Here is a 25,974-nt window from a genome sequence, read left to right as displayed (position 1 = left end):
CTACCACTTCCCTGGGCAGCCTGTTCCAATGTCTTTCAGTAAAGAAATTCTTACTAATATCCAACCTAACCTTCCCCTGGTGCGGCTTGAAGACATTACCTCTTGTCCTGTTATCAGTTACTTAGGAGAAGAGGCCAACACTGGTCTTACTACAACCTCCTTTCAGGTAACTGTAGAGAGTGGTAAGTTCTCCTCTCAGCCTCCTCTTATCCAGGCTAAACCCCAGTTCCCTCAGCCTCCCTTCATGCTCTCCAAACCCTTCCCCAGCTTCATTGCCCTTCTCTGCACCAACACCTCAATGTCTTTCTTCCGTGTCCAAAACTGGACAGGCCTCGGATAGGCAAGAATAGATCTGTAATTATCAGTCCAACAGACTGCTGTAAAGAATGGAATGCTATGTTCTACATGAAAACCAGGTTTACGTTTTTGCCTTTGAAACTTAGCTTCTTTCTGAAATTAGTAGTTCCAATTAGCAGTGTGAAACCAACGGGGCAGCATCTGACTGTGTTTGTATAAACAGCATAATGAGGCTGATACAAGTTGCTGTAGAAAGATCAGTGAAGTGCTGTTGAACACTGCTTCCTTCTTTACATCATCCTCAGCATCAATTTGAATAATAACGCGAGCCCTTAAGAAGCATTCATTTTAGTGGCAATGTTTTTGCAACAGAATGCTGTTATGTACTCAGAAAGTATCTGTGATTGTACAATGAGTACAAACAGCAAGGTGTGCACCAGAAGCAAGTCAATGAAGGAGGCCAGCAGCACCATGACCAGAGTACACGGGGCATGTGATGAGGAATTTCTGCATAGCATCACTTTGCTTGTAACTCCTTGCACATTAACTGAAGATGTTCACGTACTTCCCTGGATCTTGCGTCCAAGCTGATCCTCTGCTACTTCCATGAAAATTTCTGAAATGTCTTTAGGCAGCTGAGAAACATTGTAACAACTACCAGAGACCCCCAACTATCAAGAAAACACCAAACCAACAAATGAATCTGCTTAGCATTTCTTTATTAAGTATCCTGTTTCACGAGGCAGATGTTTTGCTGAACAGGAAGCATTACCAAGCCCCTCGTTCAAGGTCTGCGACAGTGTCACAGCTGGACAGGGTTGTCACGCACGCCGGCTGTCCCGGTGTCCCCGCACCGAGCTGACAGCGGGTGGGACCGCTGCCGCCGGCAGAGTCCGCCAGAGCTGCTCCGCGACTCACAACGGCAGGTAGCCGCGGGCTCGCACCGCCCTGGCACTGCCGGGGACAGGCAAGAGGGAGCTGCGGGGCCGAACTTTCCCGTGCACTGAGGCTCCGCCGGTTCGTCCCCGCGGTTCCAGGGCGCGTGAAGAGGTGTAGCGACCTCTCAGCGCCGGGGCAGCCTCAGAGCCAAGCACCCGGGCCCTCCCGGTTCCCTTCCCCTCCACTCGCCCTTCTTCCTCCCCTCGGCTTTACACCCAAAAAAGGACCGAATCGTCCGAGCCGGCCATGGCGCCCGTTGTCCCCTTCGTGCTCGCCATCCCCTCACCGCGCCCGTCGTTCCCTCTCAGTGCCTGTCCCGCCCACTGGCCCCTCTCGGTGCCCGTCCCGCCCGTTCTCCCTTCGCAGCGCCCGTTGACCCGCGCGCTCAGCCCCTCCTTCTGCCCCCCCCGCCCCGTTCCCGCGCGCGCGGGCTGCCGGCGGCGGCGCGGGGCGCGTGCGCAGTGCGCGGGCCCCGGCGGGCGGGCGGAGTCGAGCCGCGCCGATCCCAGCCGAGCCGAGCGGCGCCGAGCGGAGGGAGCATTGTGCGGGCGGGAGGACGGAGGGACGGACAGACAGACGGACGCCACCGAGCAGCGCCGTATTCCCCGCTGAGGCCGCCACTCCCCCTCCCCCCCAGCAACATGTCGGGCCGGTCGGTGCGGGCCGAGACCCGGAGCCGGGCGAAGGATGATATCAAACGGGTGATGGCGGCCATCGAGAAAGTGCGCAAATGGTGAGCGGGCCGCGCCGCGCCGGGACCCCGCGCCCGCCCCCGCACCCTTCTCATCCCCCGCCGTGCCCCCGCACCCCCTCCCTCGCTGTCCCCTCATGGGGCCCGAGCTCGCCGGGCGGGCGCGGGGGGGCGGGGAGCCGGCGGCACCCAGAAGCCATTTCGCTCCTACGAGTCACATGAAGGCGGCGGCGTGTGAGGGCGAGAAGCGGCTCCATTGTGCGGCCGAACCCCCTCTCCGCCGACCCCCGTCGCTCCCTGCCGCCCCTAGCCCGCCGCAACGCACCGCGGAGCCCCGTCTAGCCCGGGCCGGGCAGCGTCGGGGCGAGCGGGCGGCGGATCGGGCCCGGCTCCTCCCGTCGGCTTCCCCTACAAAGGGCCCCGGGGAGAGGGCCTGGGAGAGCTGAGCCGCAGGGTCTGTGTGGAAATAGTTATCAAAGAAGTCATCTTTAAGAGAAAACTACCTTAAAAATACCTCTGTGAAGCGCCCGAGAGTTTATTTCTTCTTATTACACATTTATTTATTTATTTCACCTTGCAAGTTTGCACGTAAGCGCAGCGAACCCGAGCGCGATCGTCTCCCACCAACGCTCCGACGGTTCCAAATCCCTCAAAGAGCGGGAGAAAGCGTCTAATTGCCGCTGGATTTTGTTTTAAATGATATAATTAAAGGTTGTTTTCCTCGTGAAATAATCCTCTTTTGTTAGGCCTTAAACGTGTTTGGCATTTTCCCCACTTTCGTCTTTTTTCTTTTTTTCCCCCCCTCCTGCTTTTTGTTAGGAAAGTCAGTGTGAGGTGTTTGAACAATACAGTGGAACGGTCACCCCAATGTTCTGTGCGGTCAGTCCAGGGTTTTGGGATGTGATAAAGAGCGGTGCCAATGTGACTGGCACTTTCCAGTGCCTTCAGCAAGTTGACCAACTGTTCAGTAGTCTTTGTGTGTGTATCTTAAAATGCTTTCTTTAAACATTTGAAATCGGTGAAGAAATCTTTTGGGTTGGTTTTAACCTGCCTAACTGAGCTGTTCTGAACCAGGTAAAATAAGGGGGCGCTTTTATAGCAGTCCACAGCAAATGCTTTCAGTGAAAGAAGAATGAAAGACAGAAGTAAACGTGTTCGTTATTGGGGTGAAATGGATTGTTGCCTTTTAAATGGTCTTGAGCAGATGAATGGGCCCGTTGGCTTCAGCTGGACAAAGAATCGGGACATGTGTCCAATAACGCAGGGCACGAGATGGGGATTTCAAAGAATTCATCCATTGTGTAGGGAGCCGGAGCAGCTCCAGCACCACAGTTCGGTTGGTTTCAGGAACTCTCTTCTACTCGGGTGGTGTTTTTAAGTGCTGTTTGCTGACTGGTGGGCCAGCTTTGAAGGGTCAGAACAATGCAGAGCAACGTGACAAGACTTTTGTTCAAACAGGAGCATTGTTGGATGTGTGGGACTGTTTTGTCTGTAGGTATTTCATTCATGAGCGCAGCGTAGTTCCTTTGAATCATAGTTTGTGGATTTCAGAGAGGAGTAGAGGCAGAAGCTTGGCCATTCAACAGAATGCCTAATTTATTTATTTTTTTCTTGGCAGGGGCTCTCTGCCATCGTGTCAGTTGCTATGGCTTCCTCTGTAAAACAGAAATCTTGCAGTATAAATAGATTTTTGTACTGTTTAACCCTCATAAGAGACAACTTGCTTTAAAGGGTTCCTGTGGAGAATCGTGCAGCGTTCCTTCTAATTGTTGTCAGAAGTAGTATTATGGCTTTTTGTATGTGCATCTCACAAGCATTGACATAAACCATTTCCCTTGTTTTCAAAGGAATCTTAATTTGGTGAACCTCATGATTGCCCCCAACTGCACTTGAGTACAGTGGGAAAGGAGCAAGAGAGATTCTGTGTCTTGTGGTTAAAATGTTTTGAGCAGACTTGGCTTGTTAAATTGAAGTTTACACGCGATCAGTTCCTGCATCTTCACAAGAGCCACATAGGCGGCTTCCAAATGTGCAGTTTCATTTGCATAATAGGAGCAATTTGTTGCCATCCACAGCTTTTCTGTGGAAATGCAGCCACTGAAGATCGAAATACCTTGCACCCAACATTTCATAGAACGGAGTTTTCTGAGCCTCGTGTGCTTGGAGTGCTGCATGCCAAGGATGAGTAGAGAGGCAGAGCGAGCTGTAAACTCTTCCGAGCGGACAGTGGCTTTGGTCCGTGCTGCCCAAGGTGTGCAGCTGCCTTGCTGTGCAGCACTACTGAATGTCTGTGCTGCCACGTCTGTGAATGTGTCTGTTGGAAAGGAGTTTCCATCAGGGCAGACTTTGTTCCTCAGAAAATTAGCATTCTTTCTCAGACAGTGAGCCCTTTGATGCAGGTACCCTATCTGCATGTGTGCTAGCAGAGCGCCCAGCGCTGCTGGTGTTGCTGGAACTTAGTAGTAAACAATGAAGTTGTTACATTTTTATCTGGAGATTAATGCAACCGTATCTCCTTTGTTTAAACTATTCTTGTGGGTGAGCATCTATATTATCAAACAAAGCACGTGTCTTACAGAGTACATGGTTGTGTTGCATTTGTGTGGCGGAAATGTTAGATTTCCATGGCTAAGAGGGTAGTTCTACCTTTTTTTGTGTGTTTTAACAATACTTTCCATTTTTCTTTCAGTCTATTTAAAAAAAACAACTTCTGGGATAAATTTACCTAAACTTGGTTGTGAAAGGTACAGGATTGATTTTCGTCTTTAAAGATTGACGGGTATTTGTAGATTCTAAATGGGGTTTTGAGAACAGAGAGGCAAAAACTATTGTGCCCTCAACTAGTGCTAGAAAAATACTGGAAAGACTTGTTTTATGAAAGTCTGATTTATTAAATGAAAGAAAATACAGACATCTACCAAAACACAAGTAATGAGCAGGAGGTGGTATGATGTCTTGGGAGGCAGTGAAATAATTTGCATGTCCGTGTCTCACTGCTGAGGTTTTGGAGAACTGCACAGGATGGGGGCAGGTATGGTGTGGCTGATGGGCTTAGGTACCCTGATTTAGTGAATGCACCAGGAAGGGGGAAATCCCATTGTGTTGCCTTTGGCAGTATCTTTACAGAAGTCCTTTGACCTTTTGCTGACCCACCAAAGCCCTAATCTATAGGGATGATTACAGCACTTTACAGAAAGCGCTAAGTATTTGTTATGGCAGGGAATTGTCTGTAGAGCTGGACATGACTTAGGATGTAGCTTAAAGGGTGTGGTGTAAAAGTTGAAGAGCAAAGTCACCACAGGCAGTGTTACCTGGTACCATTGATTGGTATTGATAGTGGAGAATTTCTGGACAAGACTGCTGTAGCTTTTCTCACTCTCTCCATTCAGACTTGCTAAAATATTTCTGTGTGGTATGTAATGCTCTGAGACTGAGCTTCTGCAGGTTTTGCTGCTCATGCTTCCTTCCTAAAACAGGCTTTCACGCTGAAAAATAGCTACAACAGAACTTCTTAATATGATCTCTTTGGAAAAAGACTGTTTGCTGCTTCTGGATTGCCACCCTAGTTTAGTCTGGCTATGCTGGCTGTGTTCGGTTTCCTGCTAAGACTGTGGTTCAGCTAGTTGCAATTAAAGTAAAAATGCCCAGTGTATGGGCAGGAACTGCACTGAACTACTGTAATGGCCCAAACACGCTGTTATCATGCTTGAATTAAGATATGTGTTTTCTGACTCATGATTATTTCTTTATGAGCCAGGATACGCACTCTGACTTCACTGGAAGTTGGGTGTATGCTAAAGGTAGAGTTTTGTCATGCATAAGCCATGTTTCTCTACTGTGGGAAAAGGAGCTTGTTGCAACATGGAACCCAGCAGAACTTGCTTAAAAACGTGTCTCCTCTGGAAGTTGAAGGGGACTCTCTTGCTGTACCATATTTAGATTAACTCAGAGAGAAGGTGTCCCTTACTGTTAGCCTTTGTCCATTCATGCTACATGGTATTTCAATGTATTTGCAGCTTGGTCAAGAAACACCATGTATATTTGGGGCTACTTTATATTAGTCACCAGCCACCATCTACACAGCAATAGGCATGCTCTGAAAAGCAAGCCTATGTTTCAGAAAACTCTGTGCATCTAACAGCACTTTTTGTGTATAATAATGGCATTTTCTTTCCCATTCCCCTTTCTCCTTTGCTTGATCCCACAGGGAGGTCATAATTCTGTGATTTTCACCAAACTCTGTTGCAATGCAAGTGAGTGTGATGTGATAAATTCAGCATTATGACGTCACTTCGTGATCATCAACAGAACATGGGGTATGTGGGAGCAAATCCTTGCATAAATACAGATTGCTGTGCTAAATGACAGTCATGGTAAAAGGCCAAGCAAGTGCCAAAGCCTTTTCTTGAATGATGAGATATTGGCAGTAAAGGCTTTTCTGTTCCTGTGCCATCTCGTGTCTCTAGAACTCACTGCTGCTGCAGAAGCTTCCTTGACACTTTATGTATAAGTGTAATATACACTGCTGTGTTTGCCCATCAGTATATTACTTTTATACATGGAATTTGATACTCATCTCTGGAGCTTTAGTGTTACTAGACAAAATATAAATATATTTAGGAGACTTGGGCTATGTAGAATGGAGAATTGAGTACATAATTATGTAAGTGCTAGGATATTAGTATGCCTCAGGCATAAGCACTAAAGAAATGTTGATACTAATGCTTACCCTACGTATCCTTGGCTGTCCTTTAAATGCTGTTGTAGATGTGGTTCAGAATTTTGAAATGCCTTAACACTATTTCAGATAAATGTGAGGGTTTGTTTCTGTTGTACTGATTAGTTTCTGAATTTACTAGGACTGAAATACTTAAGACAGATTTCAGTGTGGAAGAGTGAAAAAATAATTGTATATGTTTTGCCATTTTCCAGTGTTGTTACTCATGGAGGAACAGGAGAGGTTTGAAAACAGGAAAAAATAGGGTTTGTTTGTGAAGCTGTGGAGTTTGTCAGCTAGACACGGGCAAGTAAAGTTGATAAGTGCCACACTTTCAGCCTGATAAGAACTCAGGTTGATGGTGTTAAATCAGCCACCTTCTCCAATCCACCAGTCAATATAGGATCAACCTATAGAGTATAGCAATAAAAAATATTGCCTGTTGATCACTTCAGAAAGGTGGAATGGGTCTCAGCATGAGGGCCCTGCTCAAAACCAGATACATTTTTACAGACAGGGAAACAGGTGGAGAAACTGCTTCAGGTTTCACAACTGAATGGACACAAAGTTCATTAATTCCGTGTTCCTATTGTAGCATTTTGTCAGTGAGGATATTTTGTAGTTTGTGCAGCATTTAGCCAACTTTATGGGCAGCATCAGTAAACTGTCAGTTCTAACAAAATGAAAAGGGAAGCCCCTGATCAGCTGATTGGGATGATGTCTTCTCACAGAAGACAAAGAGCATTCAGAGTAGAATTGGTTTGGGGAGTTTAGGGTTTTTTTCTGTTTGGTTTGGGGTTTGGTTTGAAATGGAAAGGCAGTAAGTATTACAGATAATATTTGAAGCTTTATTTGCAATAAATGTCTTAAATCCTGGAGCTGTTTTACCCTGTTGATCTTAAATGTCTGAAAGGCATTAACATTTATTTGTAAACAATTTTGTGTTTGCTGCCGATGATTTTATGAAGTTTTAGGGGAAGTGTCTTTTCTGACTAATACTTTTATAGTCTTAAACCTTCAATACTGTGAATGCTTACACATGTAAAATAGTTGAATAATAGCTGTGTGATATGTTGGGTTTTCTTTTTAGCCATAAGTATTTGCAGGACTGGGATGTTGGTGTACTTCCATCATAAAATATCCTTATTCCCATTGTTGTCTGAATTGCTGTGTATTGAATTCAGTTAAAAAAAAATCCCTATAGCTGAGGTTTATCACAGCATAAAGTGGTACATAAGAAGCTCAAAAGAATTAAAATTTCAGGGCTAACTTTAATATTAGAAGGAAAAAGTTACTAATATAGGTTTCCTCCTGTGTTCTACAGTCTGTCCAGTGAAGATGCTGTGTGAGGCTGCTTTGAGATGCTAACAGGTATCTTGAACTTTTGGTTTTCCAGTGCAGCATCTCTAAGTAATATTTTGCTGTAGGAAAAGACTAAAATCTTTATTTTTCAAAAAAAGCATTTATTCACCTCTCCCCACACCCAACCCACAACCCTGGCTGGTTTGATTTCCATAATTGCAAAGGTTTTCTTAAGTAGAAGTAAGTTTAGTTTGTCTTCTATCCTTAAAAAAGAGCAAAATTGTATCATGATCATCTCTTCACAATTAAGTATGCTCTCATTATTGACATGCCCTCATCTCCACTGTCATTTTTATCACATCTAGCAGCAGAGCTCCAAATTAGCGTAAAATTGGGTTTTGACATACTTTAGCCATCTAGCCTACCCAGATGGATGTCTCTAAACACACTGAGGAAAAATTGTGCTTCAGGAAGAGCAATGGGGAAGAAATAAATCTAAAATAGTTCTGTGCTTAAAATACCCTTGTGGACGGATCCAAAACTTACCAAATTGCCATATATAGCTTATTTCTATTTTCTTTAAACAGGAAAGTGTCTCCTCAAACAAGGGAAAAGAAGTCAGATTGGCTTCAGTACCTAAACCAAATAGTCAGGAGTATGTTTGTGGCATTTGTACAATGTGACTGCTTTTGATTTTGGAAGCCCTTTCTGGAAATGGAGCTATCACAGATACATGTATTTGGAGTCACATCCAGCTTCTCCCATCCTGCAAAGAACATCTTTTTAAAAAATCCATAACTGGATCCCAATTCTGTTATTTAAATGTGGTGGGTTTTTTTAAAAAAGAAAAAACATTTGAGATCTCATGCCAAATTAATTTCAGATGTTCCTGAATATTTAATGGAATTGCTCTTTGTTGTTAACTTTTAATTGATCCATTTGTGGAGCTATATTACAAACCCAGGAACCAGCAGTCGTAATCTGTGACCTGAAAGCTGATCACAGAAATGTGATGAAATTTCTCTGGCATTGTGGACCTTCTTTTAATACTCTGATGTAAAGGGCTCGAGGAATTCATCCCTTAACTAAGTGTTCAGCATCCTTTCCATTTTCCTTCTCTATGGCTGCAAGACCCCTAATGCAGCAACACCCTCCAGCCAGATTTCTTTCACAATTTATCAGTGTCACCACTTCATGGCTGTCTGGCAGGGGTCTGCACAAAGTGCTGCAGGTTATGCTTTTCCCCTCTCTGATAGCCTCAGCCTTTCCTTTCCAAGAGAGCTAGGCTCTCCAGAGTCTGAATTCTGCATCACAGCACATATTGCTACCAATAAGGCTGTTGGTTGTAAGGCTGGAATTTCAGAGCTGTCTGACAGGAGCGCTGAGTGAATGTTAAATTGCCAGCAGCAAATTTCTACCCAAAACCAAACCTCAGATGGTCCAAGTGCATTTAGATTTCTAATACCATTAAACAGCTTCATGACAATCAAAACACACTGGTCTGTCTAAAACCTCTTCTGTTCTCTAGAAACTTAAGTGAAAATTGTAGATATTAAATTTGCAGGTTTTTAATAGCTGTTCTTCTTAACTGTATCTTTAATCCAGATCTTATTACTGCTACTGCAGTTACTCACCTAGTCAAGTAACAGCCCTGAGAAATCTGAAGGTTAGCAGTGCTCCAACAAGTTCTTGAAATGCAAAGAACAATTTGCACAGTGCAGTACTAAAGACGATGTAATAGAGATCATCCTCCTTAATAGCCTATTTAAATCCTTGACAACTTACAATAGTAGATCACTTCTTATTTGAGTCTGAAGTTTAACTGTGACTTCTCCTGCATTGTAATTTTATAGGGAGAAGAAATGGGTGACAGTTGGCGACACATCCCTAAGGATTTACAAATGGGTACCAGTAACAGAGCCTAAAGTGGATGATGTAAGTATCCTGCAGATGTCTTGTCTTTGTCAAGATGCAGACAGTCATATATAGGGAAAGTCAAAAGAAATATGTTCACTATTCTTTGAGCCTTTAAGCTAAGACTGCTGTGGGTCTTGGAAACGTTAGGATTGAAGAGCTCTAGGGAAAATGTTGATCTCTACAGAAGGTGATGGTGATGGTTCACTGGGTTCCAGTCTTCACCAAGTCAGCCTGGATCCATTCTCAGATAATTGTTAAACATTCAGCTTGAAACTGATTTTTGAAACCTTTCTCTATCATAATAATTGGGAGGCAGAGAGGGAAAGCTGAGATATCGATTGCTTTTCCCCTCTTTCTGCCTGATGCTTTAAAGGAAAGTAGCCGTTTTGGAACTGTGTGGAGGATGAATTCTATCTGTGTGTCACTGCTGTTTTGCTTGAAAATAGGTACAAAACACTGAAGTAAGGGCAGGAAAATCCTCTGGCACTGAGATGACTTGTATTAAGATGATGTCCAGCCCAAGCAATGCAGCAGACATGCTTCTAATGTAATTAATCTATGTTTTCTCTTGATAAATATTTTGTGTATGCATTGTGGTTATGTTCTTAGCGTGCAGTGTTCATGTGCCATGATAGAATCATGGGGCATAAAATAAATATAAAGATCCAAGTTGATAGGGATAACAAATTGTTCATCAAAAAGAATATTGCTCTCATTTTATAAATTGAAGTACTGTTACATACAGAAAAAATAATTCATGGTACCACAGCAAATTAAGGGTACACTAAATAACCCAAGGAAGGAGCACCTAACTTCGGATGTCATGTGCTTTTACTCTATTTGAAATGTGGCTTGATGGCATAAGACCTGTATGGAAGAAAAATGCTGTGTTAATAAATGTGTAAAAGGATGTTTTTTCAGACAAGTCAGTGTCATGATCTTGTTTTATTCAAAATCCAAATTCCAGACCTATTTCTGAATAGCACTGTTTAACTGAGTTTGTTTCTTTCTGTACCTTTGGCTGTACCACAGATTTCAGTGACTATAAGAGTTGTGGTAAGCCTCTTTTATTCTTCCAGTGCTTGAACAGCATCGCTGTGGAGTAACCCTGCATGAGTGGGGAAACCTTTCCTGGTTTCTTTACCGAAACGTCTTTGTTTTTTCTAGCTGTCAAATGTTTGGTCTTGATTTTATGATAGAAAAAAACTGTGAGAGGGAGATGTGTAGAATATTTAGGCTAGCAGCTTCAAAGATTGTTTTCCCACAGCCAAGGTGTGCCTGTGTGATGGGTACCGTGGAACTGCGAAAGAGAATTTTGATTCAGTTTCTGGATGAATTTTCAAGGTGACTGGTACCTGAAGTCAGAGTCCCTTATTAAGAAGAAAGAGTTTTTATAAGAGTCTCTATATGTAAAGTTTAGTTGTATTTTTTAAACCATCATCTTCTTTTAGGCTTCACATTTACTGAAACTGGGACACTTGAACAAGACCAGTTAATGTTAGTGTCCTACCTGTCACATTATTCTCATTACTATTTGTGCAGCTGCAGCTATTGCAGGCTTGATGCCATAAGGTTTTTATATTTTTGCTCTGGAAGTCCTCCCAATTAGACCAAATGCATGTATTTTAATGTTACTGTCAGGTAGGGGTTATCTTGGCTATTTAATTTTATTATAAATGCCCTTTTGCATCCAATTTCATCCACCTGTGAAGGAGCAGACAGTATACTTGGATTTTACTAGAACAGAACGGGATCTTTTTTACTGTTTCAGGTTTCAGATGGAAGTTGTTTTTGATTGTAGTGAACACAGATTATATTACTTCTTCCTCACATATTGTTCCTTAGACACTTTGACATTTCTTTGAATTGGAATTAGTGAGGCTCTTTCCTCCCTGATTTCAGAAAGCTGTTGTAGAACCTCCTCACTTTGATGGCTAAACCTTTTTTTTAACAAAAAAAATCTTTGCAGCTTAAATGGCTCACAGGCATTTTTCAATATTTCTTCTGTGGCAAAAGTGCTCTTTTTACCTTTAAAGAAAATGCAGCCAAAGCTGAGACACATATGTCCCCTCTGAACTTTGATTTTGCAAAGGTAAAGAAGTCCATGCGCTTTCACCTCTGCTTCACGTATTACAGAATAAAATCTGGCTTCTCTGAAGTAAAAATAGAATTTAAAAATAAGCCTAGTAACCTATTTAACATAGGGGGAAAAAAGCCTTCCAGATTATCACTTGTTGAATCTCTGCTGCAGTTGTAGACAATATTTGATGGTGGTTTTAGTTCCTTTCCTTGTTGGTGGACACTGTCTTACCCAAATGGATGGGTTGTTGATCATTATTCCTAGAGTCAGGCTTTTAATTGTCTTCTCAGCAGGCACATGGGATCCTCCAAAAGCAGTGCAGCTGGCTCTTTCTCCTGTGAGGCTCATTACGTCACCTCTTAATTGAAAATGCTGCATCCCCTAGCAGATGCAGCTTTTCCACGTGACGGATGCCACTGACTCTGCCTTTGTTTTAAGGCTTGCAGTCCATACTGTTGTTTGGTCATGAGCATGTTGTGATCTGTTGTTCATGTAAGACTGCCTTGCCTGTGTTTTTTGTTTCAGGACAGTCTGATGTTTTTTCTTAACCCATCTTTTAGTTTTGGTGGAGAAACAGCATTAATTGAGCGAAGGAGGTCTCTGCTGTGTTGGTGGTTGAGAAGGAGGGAAAACCTGTCTCGTTAGTGTTAAAATTCTAGATCTGTTACCATTCCTGTTATGCATGCATTCATGCATATTGGCTAGGTGTATTCTGCGAGCTTTCTGATGTGAAAGGGAGAACAGGTTGAGTTTGTAGTGGTATGTTGTGCGTAAACCATACAGTGAGCAGAGTTACGAGCTCAGCCCTGCCTCTGATCAGTGACATTCTTCCCTTTTCCCAGCACAGCAGAGATTCTTTTGACCTTGCTTTTGTAGCTGTTCAGACTCAGTAAGGAGAGGAGCTCCTAAGTATTCTGTCTTTCAGCAAACCATTTAGTACTTGTACCTCAGTTTCCCTGGTTGCAGAATGAGAGGTATTGTTGAGAAGTTCTGTACTTTTGACAAAAGTTATACAGTTGTTTGAAGTTGAAAGATGTGTTAGAGTGCTGTCGTTAGAATGTTTTGATTAAACCCTACCTATCCTAGTGTTCATGTCATGAAGAATACAATTAGAAAAACAACCCTGCCATTTTTTTGAGTCTAACATCAGTTCCTACTGCAATGCCTTTATTTTTTGAGTTTGAGAGATGCTTACAGAAGTAAAGAGTGTGAATATGGATTTCTCTTCATGGTGATAGTCTCATTGATTTGTGGTGCCTTTTGTTTTTCAGAAAAATAAGAATAAGAAAAAAGGCAAAGATGAAAAATGTGGCTCTGAAGTGACCACTCCAGAGAACAGCTCCTCTCCAGGGATGATGGACATGCATGGTGAGTGGGAGAAGGTCAGCCCCAATTACCCTATGACACTGTTGGAATTCTCCATTGGCCAGATGTATGGACAGCGTGATTTAAGCCAAAGTGAAAACAGTATCAGATACTCATTTGATGGCTTGGACTTCTGTGGATATCCTAACAGTTGTTTAAATGCCATTTTCATTCAGGCTGTGTGTGGATTAAAAAATTGATAGTGAAGATAAATATGCAAATAAAAATAGAAATTAGATGTATTGATCCAGATGCCTGGACTTGATCCCCAGCAAGCTGGAGTATATCATGTGCTATCACAGAGTAATGCAGGAAAGAATTAAGGTGTGCTTTTTACTTGTCAAATTAGACTTTCTTGGTTTTTAACTCTTTTGTTACCAGATGACAATAGCAACCAGAGCTCAATAGCTGATGCTTCTCCAATAAAACAAGAAAACAGTAGTAATTCCAGTCCAGCACCAGAACAGAACTTGGCAACACAAGTGGACGGCACTGAAGTAAAGTCCGATGATACTCAGACAGAAGCAAAGGAGCAGCCTGGTTCAGAAGGTAAGCCGGAAAGAACATCTTCAAAGCCAGTCAAAAAGTGTTATCCTTTAGTGTATCATTTATTTGCTTATCTGTTTAAGCACTGAATAACAATTTGGAAAAACTATTCTCAGCATTTATGTGAAAATGGGCCATAATCTCTCTGGCCTACCAATGATTTTTCCATACAACTGGAAAGGTCAGTTTGACCTTCAGGATCTTTTCAGAGAGGAAACAAAATACTTGGTTTATTGTTATCATAGTCTCAGTCTTAAAAGAAGAAATACTTTAAAACCATCTTCGAAATGACTGCTACCATGTAATCACACAAATCTTGAAAAGTTACTTTTGTAGATATATGAATGTTCATTATCTAGTGTGAAAGTAAAATACAGGTGATGTACTTTGAAGTTGTGGTGGTTTGGTTTTTTTAACTATGTGAACTTCAGTGTAAGTTTTTTTTCTCAACCCTGCTAACTGTTTATTCAAAAGTTAGATCTGAATTCTGTCCTTATTTCCTAGAAGTGTTAACAGTATTGTACTGCAGTTGTGCCCAGATGAAAAATACACGAGAATGTTCTGAACCTCACTCTTTAAATGGTGCTTTGGGTCACTGAAACATGGTCTATACTTACATTCATGCGAACATAACTTTCTTCATCCTATTATGACAGATAAAAGATGTCCTTAACACTATTCTAATGATGTGGTTGCAGAATTCTTCTCATAGCAAAGCAATTAAATTATGCCCTCCTGATTAAGTCCTCAGCTCAATATATCCACTAACCAATTTATATTTAGAGCTTTTATCATGGTAATACCAGACTGGTTAAGTATGTTAAATGGTGTCATTGTTAATTTGGGTTAAAATTTGACATCCAGATTGCCTTGAGATTGAAATAAATCAGATCTCCATATCCTTCAAAGGAAATCTCAACTAGCATATTTGGGCACAGTAAATGGTAAGGATTTACTCCTGGCTCTCATTGTCAGAACCTGCTTGTGTGAAGTTGTTACATATCTTACATGCTCCCCTGACTAAATTTAGCTTCAGGGAAAATCATACCAAGTTCTCTGGATTATTTCCAGAGCCAGCTACTGTAAAATGAAAAGTAGATGTAATGGCAAAAAATACATGGTACAAATTTGGGGGTTTGCAGTTGGTTATATGTCAAGTTTAAAAGTTCATTAAATAATTCTTTATCTACCACAGTGTTCTGGTCAAACCCCTGTAATTGTGACAGTAACACTATTCAACTGAATAGTATTAATGACCTTGTACTTCTATCTCATGTTACTACACTGAAATCAAGGAGATTTCTTAAAGCTGAGGGACAGTTTGGGTGGTCAAAAATGCCTAATGTGGACTTGTCAAAGAAAACAGGTGTGTCCAAGACATTTTGGTGTGTAAACAAGTCATTGCAGGCATTGGAATAGCTTGGGGCTTGACAGTTTAAGATACAGCAGATCTCCTTGCCTCAAGGTCAGCAGCAGCCTGAGTGGTAGCCGTCAGTGACAGCTGGAGGAGAACACAGCAGCTATGAGCTGTCCACTGTGGAAGTTACTCTAGGTGTGTTTTTGTCATGGGAAGATGTGTGCATCAAAGAGCTCAAGCTGCAATTTGTGCTCAGACATACACAACAGAAACTGAAATTCCTTCTGGTCCTTGGGACTTGTTTCTTTATTAGTATGAACATGCTTTTCTGGTGAGACATGGGAAGGGAGATGATTCTGTCTGAGTTTGCTGAATGTGAGCTTTGAGATTTCTCGTTGTAGGCGTGACTCTAGCTTGAATTAAGTCTGAGAAACTCAGAAATGCTTGTGGTGCTTTTTATACAGTACACCACAAAAATGTTCATTGCTCACTGGTTATGTCATCTTCATTAACTAAAATTGAGAAAAAAAGCCTTTGATCGTGGAATTCTCTTCATCTAGAATAAATCTAACATTTCTTAGGAATCTGTGGAGAGACCACTTTATAAACTTGACTCTAAAATGATTTTTAAATGAGGTAAAGGAGAGAATGGATTCCAGTCCTTACACTGTTCTTGATGTGGGTACTAAAGGAAATACAACAGACCTTTAACCATCATAGGGGCTTGGTTTTGGCTGGTGGTGTTTGTTTGTTTGTTTTGTTGAGTCTTCGCTTCTGGACATACACTGGGTTGAACTTTCAGGGATCTTTAACCTATAAAGATATTTTAAGTGCCCTTATTCCCTCTTGGAGTTGAATGGGTGCTTTGACCCTGATTCCCCTGTAAGTCTTAATTTGAGAGCGAGAGAAACAGTTTAAAAAACACAATCAAAAAACCCTAACCCATCCCCCTCTTCCAAAAAAAAACCACACAAAAATTGGAAGCAGGTAAGAGCTATAACAAGCTGGAAGACTTATCTACAAGTATCCATCAGTTTTACAAATTCTACAACCTTAATGCTAGCTGGATTTCTAAATTTTATCTTAAAAGTAGTATCAAGCAAAACAGTGGTTTTAAAATATAATGAATAATATCTGAATCAACATATTTAAATTACTAAATTAAATACAACTTTATTCTCTCTCCTTAGCTACATAGTTTTAGATCCATTAGTTACCACAGTTCAACCCTTTTCTTTCCGGTTTTGAAGCGAAGTTCCTTGTGGTCGGCCCCTTTGCGAAGTTGAAACTTGTTTGTTTACAGCGTCGACGTGGTTCTGTGTTAGAGGATGTGTGTGAGCTCAGCTCCCTCTAGGGACTGATTCCAGGAATTGTACTGGGCCCAGTCTTAAAGTTTAACATCTTCGTTGGTGACAATGAGCAGTGGTTTTTAGTGTACACCCTCAGCAAGTTTGCTGATGGCACCAAGCTGTGTGGTGCAACAGACATGCTGGAGGGAAGGGATGCCATCCAGAGGGACCTTGACAGGCTGGAGAGCGGGGCCCATGAGAACCTCATGAGGTGCAACAAGACTAAGTGCAAGGTCCTGCATCTGGGTCGGGGCAATCCCAAGCACCAATATAGGCTGGGCAGCGACTAGCTTGAGAACAGCTCTGAAGAAAATGACCTGGGGGTGCTGGTGGATGAGAAGCTCAACGTGAGCAACCAGTGTGCACTTGCAGCCCAGAAAGCCAATCACATCCTGGGATGCATTAAGAGAAGCATGGCCAGCAGGTTGAGGGAAGTGATTCTTCTCCTCTACTCTGCTCTGGTGAGACCCCACCTGGAGTACTGTGTCCAGTTCTGGAGCCCCTATTACACGTGCTGGAGCATGTCCAGAGAAGGTCCACGGGGATGATTAGAGGGCTGGAACATCTCTCCTATGAGGACAGACTGAGGGAGTTGGGGCTGTTCAGTCTGGAGAAGAGAAGGCTCTGAGGAGACCTAATTGTGGCCTTCCAGTATCTGAAGGGGGCCTACAGGAAAGCTGGTGAGAAACTTTTTAGGCTGTCAGGTAGTGATAGGACTAGAGGGAATGTAAAAAAAAGTAGAAATGGGTAGATTCAGATTGGATGTTAGGAAGAAGTTCTTCACCATGAGGGTGGTGAGACACTGGAACAAGTTTCCTAGGGAGGTGGTAGAAGCACCATCCCTGGAGGTTTTTAAGGCCAGGCTGGATGTGGCTCTGGGCAACCCCATCTAGTATGAGGAGTCCCTGCCTGTGGAAGGGAAGTTGGAACTAGATGATCCTTGAGGACACTTCCAGCCCTAACAATTCTATGATTCTGTGTATCCTGCTGGCAGTGGAAGGCGAAGGGCTGCTCCAGAGATTGTGTTTGAACTTAATTCTTTCTATTCGGTTGTTATGTATGTTATCATTAATGGTTACAGAGGGTTGAAATAGGTGTGTTTTGGATGTTGCTTATGAGCAAATGTCCTAAATGCTCCTGCTGAATCCTTTCATTTGTTTAAAATTATTTCTTGAAATTTCAGATACCTCTGATGAACAGAATTCACAGTCTTCGATGGAAAATTCCATGAATAGTTCAGAGAAAGCAGAAATTCAGTCTTCTGGAGAAAATGATCTAATTACAGAGGCATCTAAAAACTCTCAGGTAACACAAAAGCCCAATTACTTGGAATTTGAAAAAGTGTCTTTTTACCAAAAAGCAAATGTAAGGAGGCCAGTTATGTTTAGACTGATTGCCAAAGGTGATGACAGTAAAGCAGCTGTAGAGTATTAGATGTCTATGTATCTGGTTTTGTGGTTAATTTGATTGGCTTCTGGCATTCCACATAATTTAACAGTAAGGCTAGGTTGTTCTGATTATCATCTGTTTCCTAAACTAGTTTTCTAAGAGAATATTAAATTTTCATGTTGATAAATGCTTGGCCCTATCCTGCTGGACAGGCCTCTTTGAGGGCTATTGAGAAGTAAAATATCTTCTATAAACACCTGTAGCAGTTGGAAAAGTTAGGCTTTGTAGATTCAATGCACGAGACATTTGGATGTTTACTCATTTGTCTAGTGAAAAATGCTGTGTGGGTGGGAGAAAGACTTGGTCCTTTCAGTTGTCCCACTCACACTGAGATCCCCAGGTAAGGCAGTGCTCAGTCCATGGGTTTGCCCTGTGCATGGCTTGTTTTGGTGTTCACCTTGTGCTTTCCAGACCCTTCTTGTTCTGCCCCATAGACATTTCTTTTGTAGCCAAAGAAAAATCCTGTGTGATGTGGGTTGTGCTTGAGTGTGGATCTGAGGGAAGCCCAGATATAGTCATGCATCAAGGCTGTTGCTTGGTATTTTCACTGTGGGTTTTAGCCTGGAACTAGAATTTTGCCCTTTGTAGGCGACAACAAGTGTAAAGATGTGGAGGTAAGACGAGAGGAATGGTTTCAGGAATGGTCATGTCGTTCTCACATCTGGGAACGCTTTGGATTTTACATGTGACACACCAGAGAATTTGTTCATGCTTCTTGTTTGATGCTTACGGTACCTGAAATTCAGTGCAATGATAACATGGTTGTTTTTCTTTTCCCCCTCATTAAGGACTCTGAAGGAGTGCCACCTTCTAAAAAGATGAAAGTAGAGGCTTCCCAACAAAATGTTGAAGAGATTTAGACTATAGATTTTTTCTGGTCAGTTTTTATGTAAGGTACATCAGTGGGCTTAATTATAGAACAACCTTACTTAAGCATCTTCTCTTGGATGAGGACAGAACTCCTAACTTTTCAAGTTACCAAGCAAAAATCCAAGAAAGCCTAACAAAGGTTTAACTTCTCAGACACTGAAAACTTTTTCCTGTGAAACAAACATTGAGAACTTTTAAGTTACTGTCTCTGAAATGGTTGGAGTAAACAACTCAGGAGGGGTCTACGCACTGTTTCTAAAGTCAAAATTACAATTATGTTGCTGCTGTATTATTTTTTTTTTTTTCATTTCTCTATTTAACATTGTAAGATATTTAAGGATGGTACAGGTCAGGTATTAGCTTTCATGTGAAGTTCATTGTTCTGGCGTGATGTCTGCTTTTGTTTTGTGCCTTGTGTTCTGAAAACAGTGCTAACTTTTACAAGTTGTTTTGCAACTGTCTCCTTTGCAAAGTGGCCTATGTTTGTATAATGCCATGTAGTAAGGCTTTTTCTTTTCTTTTTCTTTCCTTTTTGTTTTGTTTGGGGGTTTTATTTTGTTTCGAACTTTTAAATCCCTGGTGCTTAAATTTTTAACAAACACAGATCAGGAAGCCATTTTCACTCTTGGAGTCCAAGGAGAAAAAGGAGCTTGATATTTTATTTTAGCAGCTATAGTGGAGATCTTTTATTGAATGCATGGCATTCGCAACTGTAAATTTGGTCTTCTAAATACTTAACTTCATCAGAAGTTAACATGATCTGTTTACCATTTATAGTCCAGATCTGAATATATACTATAACACAGCAGTTAAAATACTTAAGTATTAGGTCCAGATCTCTGTACTGGGTACAACTTGCTTTACAGGAAGGTTCCAGTATGTACATAAATAGGATCAAAGGGATTGATGCACAATGAATTTATTTTCAATTGGTCTTTTTTGATATCATGTTTTCACTGAACTGGATTTCATTGTACTGTTTCTTTATGAGATGTTTACTTCTTTGTTCCAGGTTAATACTGTATTTGGGGTTTCTTTTTTCTTTTTCTTTCAGCAAGTCTTGTAAATAAGCCTTGTTGTTCCATAGTCCCCACATCACTGTTAGAAATGTTCCTTCTTTTTCAATTATGTTGAGGTGTGTGTATGCTAATCTTGAAGGAAAGGCATGAAGTATGTGCAACTCTCTTCCAATTCACGGCGCATGGAAGTGCAGAACCATCTGCATCAGGTCACAAGGGCCTGATCTTCCAGTGGGCTTTGTATTTCCAGGGTGAGCTCCCAGTTCTAAATACTTGGTGTTGGTGGGAACAGCTTTTTCCTCACTTCAGTACACACACACGTGCACACACACACATGCACATCTGCTGGATCGGGCCCTTAGTCTGCCTTCACTTTGTGTGGGAGATGGAACTTGTAATTTACAATATGATCTCACAGCTATGGAAATGGTTGCGTGTAGTTTGTAAGCTAAGAACTGTAAATACTTTTTTAAATGAAAAAAAAAAAAAAAAGGAAAAAAAAAAAAAAGAAGTTGCTCCCAGTTGATACATTTTCCTAATCAGCTATTCATTAAGCTTATTTATTTCTGAACTCTCCAATAGTGAAAATGGCTTTGCACTTAGACTACTGCATTGCATCTGCAATTACCACTTTATGCTGAAAACCAAGGGGGAATGGGGGAGGGAGCTGAGGGAGGGGGAGGTGGGGAGCAGATACTGACCTTCCATAAGATGTTTGTAGGATTGACCTCCAAATAACTTATGACACTCAGTTTCGGAACTTTTCCTTTATGTTGAAATAAAACATTTTTGGATTTTAACTAAATAAAATTTGATTGCCAATCATTGATGAAAACAGTGTGCTCCCTAATAAGTTTTTGGGATTTCTGGTCTGATCATGAAGTCCACTAATGTTCTGAAAATAAGGTAATGAGGAGCCAAAACACTCTGTTTGCACAATATATGCAATGAAACGGTAAAATGATCTCTTGAATTGTGTGTATGCCTAAAATGTGGATAACTGGTCAATGATGATTGATTTTATGTATATTACCCTCAGATTTAAGTGATATTTTGTGAGAAGTTCTATTGATATATTAAATGGGCAAATCTAGAAAGATTCAAACTGAAAAATATTTTTGATTTACTAACTTTTTGTTGTTTTTAATGCTAAAACAGAAGCAAATCTGATGCCACCTTTGACAAGTAGTTGTGTTGACTAAGCCCTCTCTTCAGGTGCATCACAGCAAGTTTTTAGTTTTAATTTTGTAGACATTTCCAAGGGAGTAAATAGACTTTTCATTTAGAAACTTAATTCCTGTACTTTAGGAAGAAATTAAAAAATAAAATAAAATATATAAATAGCACTAAAAATACCTCAAATTTTTTCATTAGATAGAAGCATTTATTGGCATTATTGACATCAACAGGTTTAATTATAAACTTCCTTTTCTCTCCTGTGGCTTCTGCTCAGAACCGTTTGTTGTTCTGGGGCTTACAAGACAAGGCATCATACCCATCTTCCTAGAGGCTTTATTTCAAAGTAGAAGTGCTTTAGTTACAGCTTTACACAGAATACATCCAGAACTTTTTCATTTTTTAACCAGAGATTCTAGTGACAACAGACAACTGAACAAGCAGATAGATTTGGGTTCCTTAGACCTGTTACTGTCAGTCTCTAAGGGAAGAGACTTTGACATTATCTGGTATGAAGAAATCCAAAATAGTGTATAAGACTGTTATTAGTCTTTTTTTGAAGTGCCTGATAACATTTATGGGCCAACGGATGTGATTGAACACATTTTAATGCCAGAAAGTACAGATGGGACCAAACCAGAACATCGAATTCAAATCGACCCGAGGTTTGAAACCAGATCTAAATCCAGCTTTTGTTTTTTTGGCTTGGACCTATCTCTACCAGAAACTTGTTTTATGAACTCACTGTATAAAGGGTTTATTGAAAGCGTTGAGACGTGGAGCAGAAGGAGAGATGTAGTTTTTCTTCAAGATGACTGAAAGTTCTCATACAGCTGACATTTTAGAAATTAGTGCAAATATCAAGAAGTGCTTCCTTGCTACAATGCTGAATGTTGGAGCTTCAGTTACAAATAAATACATTAAAAAAAAAAAAAAGACAGAAAAAAAAAGAGGGGGTGGGGTGGGAAAAAAGGAAACTAGAAGCAAGCAAGTAAATTAGCTGAGTTTGTGGAACACGTGGGAAGGCCTTCCGGATAAGCGATTTACTCAGCCAAACATTTTATAGCAGAACTATTCCTTGGAATTTTTATGCTTGGGAAAGTAGTTGTTAAAACATTCCAAAAAGTGCTGGCACTTACCAAAAAAAAACAAAAAAAAACCACAACAAAAAACCCAACAGAAATAAATAAATCAACAAGGCAGTATAAAATATTGGTTTTGGGTGGCTATCTTCATACATAAACATTGTCATGTTTTGGAATGTTCTTTATATCTAAGGGCCTGTTAGAAGGTGTAAAGAATTTTGTTTTCTTCAATACCTAATCGTTTTCCATCTTATGATTTGTTTGTGTGTGTGTTGTACAGCAGTATAATTTTTTTTTTTCACTTATTTATTCCATTGGTAGTTATGGTTTGTACAATGTACAATGGTTTCATTTCAAAAATAATAAAAAGAAAAAAAATCACAACGTGAATGTTGTGTCAAGAATTATTGGGGGTGGGGCGGTGTTTTTGTTTGGTTTTTTTTTTTTAATCAAGAACCCAAATCTCTGTTTTGTCTTACTCTACAATAAATTTCTGGTTTTATAAATGGTATTTATACATGTGCATTTTATGGTGTTAGCCTCATTTGGTAACGGGAAGGGATTCGCCTTTGAGGTGGACCAAAGGTGTCTTGATACCGGCAGGACACGGAGTGGGGTGGGGTGGGAGGAGTTGTTGTAACAACACCACATAAATAGATTTGGCCAATGTCATCAGAGCAACCTGTGGAGTAACTGGGTAATTTGAGGTGCTTACTTTTTGGCCTGGTACTCGGCTAATGTGTTGTGGTAACTTAAATTGGAGGGAGGAGGGCATAGGGTGGAAACACTTCAGTTTGGAAACATGCTCAAGTCTGATACTGTCAAAGGTGAAGCTTCTTGAGAATTTTGGAAAGATTCTTTACGTTCAAGATGGATATAAAGTAACCAGCTTATTTTTAGTGTTCTTTGTGCTCTGTCCAAAGCAGCCTGCAGTTTCACAGACAGCTGGACGACTCTGCTGGCTCAGCACTACCAGAAAGGTGAGCCACAGGCAGCCTGCTTGCTCCCAGCATGGTTTTGTTACCTGCCTTGCTCAGAGCGTGCTCATCAACCACATATATTTGTTAACCTGGGGAAAAAAATACCCATTTTAATTAGTGTTTTTTTCTTCTCTGGATTAATGAATTAATTCAGCAGACTTATATAAAGGAATTACCCTATATATATATATATATATATATATATATATATATATATATATATATAGGGTAAAACTAGAGAGGAAAAAAAAGAGCAGAGGTGGAAATGATGTGTAATTCAGATGAGGCCCAGAAGGAAAGGTCTGTGAACAGGTATGACTCTTGCCAGTAAAGGGTGAAGGAGGAGCAAGAGTGCACTCTTAGTGCAGTCTTAGCAGCTGGGCATGGAGCTGTGGTTTGCCTGGGAGCATGATGGGTGGAGGAGGCAGCAGAGTGGTCATGGGATGGCTGGACTCCCAGTGCCTGCAGCCAGCCCCACGGTCTGAGGCTGTGAGTAAGAGTTCTTACGCCTCATCAAAATGGGAATGTTTATCTTCCTGTCTGTAGATTTAGGAGGATAATATCTTACCACTAAGTGTTGTGGAGAACACCGTGGGAATATTTTTAAACGGCTTCAGTGTCCCAGTTCAGTGTGCATTGCAGTTGAATTCTAAGTTGGTGAATGGGCATCTCCTGTGCTGTTGAAGGAACATCATCAGAAGATGGTGGCCTCTGTTTCACCTTGCACTGCAGATTGCTGAAAAGAAACAGGAAAAGCAATCAACAGGTGCTGCTGTGGCCCCTTAGTGTTTCCCTGTGCCTCCCAGAATTCCCAGAGAGGATAGCCAGGACTGTTGACCTGTTGCTGATCACCTAAATGCTGACTGTAAAAAAGGCAAACCAAGAAGCCTGTCTCCTAAATAACTGGGTTTATTTTAAGGGATGCCTCTTTCCTTGCATCTGTGGTATTTGCACTGAGGGTGACTGGAGGAGAAAACCCCAAGCGGCATCAGATGTTAATCATGGCTTAAAGCTTAAACCATAACCTCTGGTTTAAATGTTGGTTTGGTGTGCTGCTAAATCTTCTTAGAAGATTGTCTTCCTACCTGGCAGCTTTATTTTAACGAGTTACTCCTCTTTTCAGACAGGAAAAGAAGGAAGTGTGCCTTGCTTATGATTTTGTGAGGTACATGTATAGTCTGTTGTCATGGAAGCGCTGGATGCAGTGCTCTTAATGATGGGTGGTTGTGATATTCTTCAGGTTTAGGATTTTTGCAAACTACCTGCAAGACTTAAACTAGGTATTATGAAAACTATGAATGTTGTTTTGAAATGTTCTATTTTTTTATACTTTAAAGTACTCCCAGTGAAAATACCTTGCTAGGAGATAGCCCTAGTTGGGTTTTTTTTTTCTCTTAAACCCAACATTAGTGTAAGATAGTAGCTTTTAAGCTAAACATAACTATAGCCTTGAGAATTTTAGTCAGCTGTGATGCTAACCAGAAGCTGAATGTCAGTGTTGATTTTTAAAGATTTCTAACAAAGCCCTCACGTGCCTTACTGTTCCTTTCATGTGTGGGGAAGTATTTGACCTACCTCTCCTCTTCTAGATGCCATGATCTGTCTTGCTCTCTGTTGGAGAATATTATATCACTGTAAAGGCATTGTGATATTGCAGGAATGCTTTTCCTTCCAAGACTTCTTGTCTCTGTCTCTTGAGTTTCCCTTGATGTTATTTCTGGTTTTATAAAACAGAAAAAGTAGCAGAGATGTGAAAATTTCATGGTTTGGGTTTCTCTCTGTGTAGAAGAGCCTGGTTTTTGAGTGTGAGTGTCCTACAACTGAGAGAATATAAGCAATTTAGTATAAATGCTTTGGAGTAAGGTACCTAAAATACAATTGCTCTCCTAGTGATGGAGGTTTGCTCTACAGGGCTAGCTAGAGATCTTTTTCTGGGCTTTGTATATACATCCATATGTGTGTGGATGGGGTTTTGTGCTGTAAGTTGGTGTTCTCTCCCTAGATGAACACTATGTACTGGCCCTATTGCTGTGTTTTCCTGTTGATCTACAGGATCTTGCTTCCTCTATGCTTTTGAAAGGATAAAATCTGATCTCTATTTTCCATGGAACAATTGTGCTTACACATTCCACCAAGCAGATACATGGGTTATGTGTAGCCATCAGGCTGGCATGAGAAGCTCCGTGTCCTGAGCTTTCCTGTGTGATTGCAGTCTGATCCCTCCAGCCATGTTACGTCTCCAGCTATCTCTGTAGTTGCCCTGGCTTCTTGCAGACTGCTTCTGGAAAACAATGAGCAATTTACTGTATTAAAGACAGTTTAAAGCCATGAATGAGCACAGTCACTATCATCAACATTCGTCAGCCAGTTCTGGGCTGTACTACACATCGTTTCATGGTCACGAGTTCCTTAAGTTTAGGGGTGTTTTTCTGAGGAATTGTATTTCCAAAGAAGTGCAGTTTGTGCCTTGTGATGGTTCTCCTTGATTGACCACAGCCTCCCCAGGCCTCCTCTCACTCTTAAGGCTGGAGGTGGTTCTTCGCTGAGGCTCCCTATGCACCACCTCACGCCCTACAAAGATTGCCCTGTGCGGGTGGAAGCAACATGCTCGATCCTTTAAGCCACATGGGGAGGAGGGGGCACAGGACACCAGGACTGTGCAGCTGGTGCTTTGCACCAGCCGGCTAGGGGTGGGCAGCCGCGCTCGCTCCCGAGGAAGGAGGCGGGAGCGCCAAGCGCGCAGGCCGCAGGGGAGGGGCGGCAAGAGCGCTCCGGCGCCTTTAAGTGGGGCGGTGCGGTGCGGCAGGGGCTGGCCCGGGGCGGAGCGGGGCGGTG

At 41.6% G+C, this 25,974-nt stretch overlaps 1 protein-coding gene across 1 annotated transcript; it reads left to right on the top strand.

Moving 5' to 3' along the window:
• Positions 1-1,719: 1,719 nt before the first annotated feature.
• BCL7A (BAF chromatin remodeling complex subunit BCL7A) lies at positions 1,720-21,770 on the top strand. The gene is made up of 6 exons (XM_054172996.1): positions 1,720-1,969; positions 9,800-9,881; positions 13,215-13,311; positions 13,690-13,857; positions 17,744-17,865; positions 18,798-21,770. The coding sequence occupies exons 1-6, from the start codon at positions 1,878-1,880 to the stop codon at positions 18,867-18,869; spliced, it is 633 nt and encodes a 210-aa protein (XP_054028971.1). The 5' UTR covers positions 1,720-1,877; the 3' UTR covers positions 18,870-21,770.
• The last annotated feature ends 4,204 nt before the right edge of the window (positions 21,771-25,974 follow it).

The sequence above is a fragment of the Dryobates pubescens genome, chromosome 25 (assembly GCF_014839835.1).
Source record: "Dryobates pubescens isolate bDryPub1 chromosome 25, bDryPub1.pri, whole genome shotgun sequence".
Lineage (NCBI taxonomy): Eukaryota > Metazoa > Chordata > Aves > Piciformes > Picidae > Dryobates > Dryobates pubescens.
Note: the sequence above shows the minus strand (reverse complement) of the source record. Positions and strands in the feature narration are given on the sequence as shown.

Excerpts from the sequence above, each read along its gene's own strand:
- BCL7A (XM_054172996.1), top strand. The coding sequence starts at position 1,878 with ATGTCGGGCCGGTCGGTGCGGGCCGAGACCCGGAGCCGGGCGAAGGAT. Across the intron at positions 13,858-17,743 it reads GGAGCAGCCTGGTTCAGAAG|ATACCTCTGATGAACAGAAT; the intron begins GTAAGCCGGAAA and ends TTGAAATTTCAG. Across the intron at positions 17,866-18,797 it reads AGGCATCTAAAAACTCTCAG|GACTCTGAAGGAGTGCCACC; the intron begins GTAACACAAAAG and ends CCCCTCATTAAG.